Consider the following 5,156-nt stretch of genomic DNA (forward strand, 5'->3'; position numbering starts at 1 on the left):
CGCCTTAGCTGGTTGAGCTATAGGCGCCGAGCCTATAGTTTCAGTTTTAATGCTTTTGTCTTTTAACTTTTACACTAAGGCTCAAAGTAATTTACATATTGTTTATTCAACATTGTCAGGGCAAAGATATTTCAGGGTAAAAATAATGTGAGCAAAACAATAGTCCACTAAGAATCTTTTTTCTTTCTATTCTCCACAGCAGGATGCTTTGCATTAAGCTAGTCTCAGTAGATAGTTTTCAATAGTGCACACAGCCTGAGACTAATGCTTACAGAAATTAGTTAGCACATACTTATTGCCAAGTTTTAAAATCAGATGGAAGGTACATCCCTGCCTGATTAAGTTTATTATAATATTTTCACCTCTGTTATTTTTGTAATAGGAATAAGAGGAATAGAGTAAGCTATAATGACATGAAGGAATTCAATTTCTCTCATTCTTATTTTCTAGGGACTGTTACCCTTTGCTGTGGTAGGGAGTATGGATGAGGTGAAAGTTGGAAAAAGAGTGGTGAGAGGCCGTCACTACCCTTGGGGAGTTCTGCAAGGTAAATATAAAGAAAGGGGCAGGCCTTGGGGTATAACACGTATATCATCCATAATCTCGAAGCAGCATTTTACATTGAGCCAATATTGGTAAATCTTCCTAATCTATAAATTAAGCTACTAGTGAGGAACATAGGTTTTGTTTCATTGACTGAATTTTACTTTGACTCATAGGAATTCGTTGGATTCCTATTAGGGCCAAAATCTTCCAGAGGCTGGGTGGAACCGCCAAGTTTATCCCAGTGTACCTTGTTCACATTACCTCTGTCTGCATAAACAATGACATTCAGAATCCTGGAAAGTACTTTGAATAAAATTGAAGCATAAATAGTGGTGTTTAAGCATGTTGTATAAACTATTACTATCTGAATTATAAAATATTTTTAACTGGTCACTAGAAAAATAATGAGAAACTATTTTAAAACCAAGAAGTACAATTTACCTTTGGCTAAATTATATCATTATTATTTGGCATACTGATGAGGCCAAATATCATAATAGGCAGTAATATATTCTCTTGTTCATATACTTGTGGTATTAAGTACTGGAGAATGACAGGTTTCTGCCTATCCTGGTTTCCAAATGTTGTTTTTAAAAATTGACACACACTGGGCGCAGTGGCTCACACCTGTAATTCTAGCATTCTGGGAGGCTGAGGTTAGTGGATTACCCAAGCTTGTAGGTTTGACCTAGAATGAGACTCTGCCTTAAAAAAAAAAAAAACAGCCAGGGACTGTGGCAGGCTCCTGTAGTCCCAGCTACTCGGGAGGCTGAGGCAAGAGAATTGCTTGAGTCCAAGAGTTTGAGGTTGCTGTAAGCTATGATGCCACAGCGCTCTACCGAGAGTGACAAAGTGAGACTCTTTCTTAAAAAATAAATAAATAAATAAATAATAAAAAATTGACACAGAAAATTTTAAATGCATGGAAGATTCATAAAACTTTTCATATTTTAGTACTTATTATGTCATATTATATGTTATGTGCTAATATGTCTTACATAATTATATAATACATATTTATATTACTTATAGGCATACAAAATTGGGTCACCATATTATGCAAGGTAAACAATATATTGTGGTTAGTCTTTTAAACAAAATAAACACAGGTTAGAGCCAGATGTATTGTTTTTAATTAATGAAATAATTATTTTTTAATTTTTTGTTATTTCAAAATATTATGGGGCTACAAATGATTTTGGTTACATGTATTAATTTTGTTATGCTTGGCTTTGGGTTGTAAGTGTGCCTATCACGCAGATAGTGTTCACTGGGCCTGTTAGGTAAGTTTTTACCCATCCGTTTCCCTCACCCCTTTTGCTTGATTTCCACTGAATTTTACTTCTCTCTGTGTACATATGTGCTCATCAATTAATTCCAGTTTATTAAGAATATATGTGGTATTTATTTTCCTATTCTTGAGGTATTTCACTTAGGATAATGGTCTCCCTTTCCCTCCGAATTGTTACCAAGGGTCTCAATTCATCATTTTTCACAGTGGAGTCATATTCTATAGAACACATATACCACATTTGTTAATCCAGTCGTGAATTAATTGATGGGCACTTGGGTTGATTCCACATCTTTGCAATTGTGAACTGTGCTTCAATAAACATTTGAGTGCAGGTATCTTTTGATAAAATTATTTCTTTTCCTTTGTGGAAATCCCCAGTAGTGGGTTAGCTGGATCAAATGTTAGGTCTACTTTCAATTCTTTGAGGAATCTCCATGCTGTTTTCCACAGAGGTTCTACTAATTTGCAGTTGTACCAAAAGTAGATAAGCATTCCTTTCTCTCAGTTATCTATGCCAGCATCTATTGCTTTCGCACTTTTTAATACAAGCCATTCTAACCAGGGTAAGATGATATCACATTGTGATTTCAACTTGCATTTCCCTGATTATAAGTGATGTTGGACACTTTTCATAAGTTTATTGGCCATTTATCTATCTTTTTTTGAAAAGCTTCTTTTGCCCACTTTTTAATGGGATTGTTTGTTTTTTTCTTGCTGATTTGCTTGAGTTCTTATAGATTCTAGTTATTACCCCTTTATCAGCTTGTGAATATTTTCTCCAATTCTGTACATTATCTATTTGCTCTTGCTTATTAATTCTTTAACTGTGAAGAAGCTTCTTAATTTAATCAAGTCCCATTTATTTATTTTCATTGTTGCTGTAAATTACCACTGGGGTCTTCTTCATAATTTTTTTGCCTAGGCCAGTATCTACAATAGTTTTTGCAGCATTTTCTTCTAGCAGTCTTACGATTCCATATTTTACATTTATGTCTGTTATCCCTCTTGAATTAATTTTGTGAATTAATTTTTCTGGGATGAGTTAGTGAACTTATCAGAACTCATACAATGATATCACTGATGGCTATTCCAGAAAAAGAATTCCAAAATTGCTTTGAAGAGTGGAATTCTTCAAATTCTAGGTGCTGGCATCAGTGCATAGCTTCCCAAGGGGAATACTTTAAAGGTGATCATAGTGATATTTAGCAATGAGGTATGCAACACTTTTTCTATGATGAGTTCAAGAACTTAAATGTCTGACCTTGTATACACAATTCCTAATTATCAGAGAAATGTAAATTATAAATCTACAATGAGATATCACTTTGTGCCTGTTAGAATGGCTATTATCAAAAAGCTAGATAATAAGCGCTGGCAAGCATGTGAAGAAAAGGATATCCTTACACACTGTTGGTGGAAATGGAAAATAGTAGAGCCATTTGGAAAATAGTATAAAGGTTCCTCAAAAACTGAAAATAGAATTACCATATGATTCAGAATAAATTCAAACTGACAAGTCAAAAAGAAAGCTGCACTCTCATTTTTTATTTCAATCTTCTTAAATTTATTAAGACTTATTTTGTGGCCTAACATATAATCTATCCTGGAGAATGTTGTCTGCTTGAGAAAAACATGAATTCTGGCCTGTCCCTATTGGATAGAATAGCCCATATATTTCTGTTTGGTCTAATTGGTCTAAAGTGTATTTTAAGTCTGATATGTTCTTACTGATTTTCTATTTGGGTGATCTGTCCATTTCTCAAAGTGAAGTATCTAAGTCCTCTACTATTACTGTATTACAGACTAATTCTCCCTTAAGATCTATTAACATTTGTTTTATATATTTAGGTATATTTAGGTTTTATATTTATTTTATTTATATATTTAGGTTTTTTATTTGTTTATATTTAGGTTTATATTATTTTTAGAATTGCATCCTTTATCATTATATGATGACCTTCTTTATCTTGTTTTACAGTCTTAAATTTAAAATCTATCTCGTCTGATAGAAATATAGCTATACTTACTCCCTTTTGATTATCATTTACATGAAATATCCTTCGATCTTTGTACTTTCAGTCGCTGCATATCATTAAAATAGACACATGAATTTATTGATTTTGAATATTTACTAATGCAGCCTTGTAAATGTGATGTATAAATGGAATTCGATAACTAAAGTATACACAACTTTAAAGACTTTTTGTCAACAGAATTTCCTTAAATAAAATTATCTATATTAGCAATGTTATATTATATATCCTCTTAGCACTCTGAAATAACTTGAGGGTAGTTTGTAACATATACAATTATTAATTAAAATCTATAACATATGCATATAAAATGTTATTTCACTATTTATTGTTTATTCTGTAGGTAATAAAGTTAAAGGACAATTGATGACCTCTAAATAAATTCTGCCTATAATTGATATGTATAGTATAACCATGCTTCCATGGCTAAAAAATGTATAGGTTTTAATCAAATTGATTGCTTCTGTGTTATTGTAAATGTGCTTTGCATTAATACATTCATTCACAAATATTTACTAATTCCTAGGAATTGAAAATGAGTGTTGTGGAATTATTATCTTTCTTGCTAGTGGAAAATGAAAATCACTGTGACTTTGTTAAGCTCCGGGATATGCTTCTTTGCACCAATATGGAAAACCTGAAAGAGCAAACCCACATTCAGCACTATGAATGTTATAGGTGTTGCAAACTGCAGAAAATGGGCTTTAAAGATGTGGGCCCAGACAACCAGCCAGTTAGGTGAGTATGGATATTACTACATAACCAATGGATAATTTAGGAGTCCCTACAAAGTACAGTAATTTGGGGATGAGAATAATTGTACTTCTGTCCTGACTCTTCTTGAGTTTTAGGTGTTTTTATCGTCTTTAGACTTAGATGGAGATAGTAAGAGCAACATCATGCAAGAATTCATTTATAAGCAGAAATACGTATATCTAGTATTTATTATGCTGAAATGGGTATCCAAGAAAAACCAATTATTTTATTGGAATTTCTTGTATTTATCATATTTGAAAAAAGAACAAGGAAGGAGATTGAAAAATATTAGGAGATACTGACAAAGATTGGAAAAGGATATTGAGAATTCCTTGATGAAGCTGAAAAATAGTGCAATGTCCTGGAAGTCATGTAAAAAAAAAAACTGGGGTGTATTTATCTATAGAAAAGAAAAGTAGGCTCAGCGCCTGTGGCTCAACCTGCTGAGGCGCCAGCCACATACACCTAAGGTGGCAGGTTCGAATCCCCAGCCCAGACCCGCCAAACAACAATGACGGCTGCAACCA

At 33.1% G+C, this 5,156-nt stretch overlaps 1 protein-coding gene across 1 annotated transcript in view; it reads left to right on the top strand.

Annotated features, from left to right (window-relative positions):
- SEPT14 (septin 14) overlaps positions 1 to 5,156 on the top strand; it is a 49,718-nt gene that overhangs the window by 38,315 nt on the left and 6,247 nt on the right. The window contains exons 5-6 of the mRNA XM_012807851.1: positions 451 to 547; positions 4,443 to 4,611. Coding sequence (XP_012663305.1) covers positions 451 to 547; positions 4,443 to 4,611 — 266 coding nt within the window. The remainder of the gene's footprint in view (positions 1 to 450; positions 548 to 4,442; positions 4,612 to 5,156) is intronic.

Source organism: Otolemur garnettii, unplaced genomic scaffold, assembly GCF_000181295.1.
Source record: "Otolemur garnettii isolate 467f Iridium unplaced genomic scaffold, OtoGar3 scaffold00077, whole genome shotgun sequence".
Classification (NCBI taxonomy): Eukaryota; Metazoa; Chordata; class Mammalia; order Primates; family Galagidae; genus Otolemur; species Otolemur garnettii.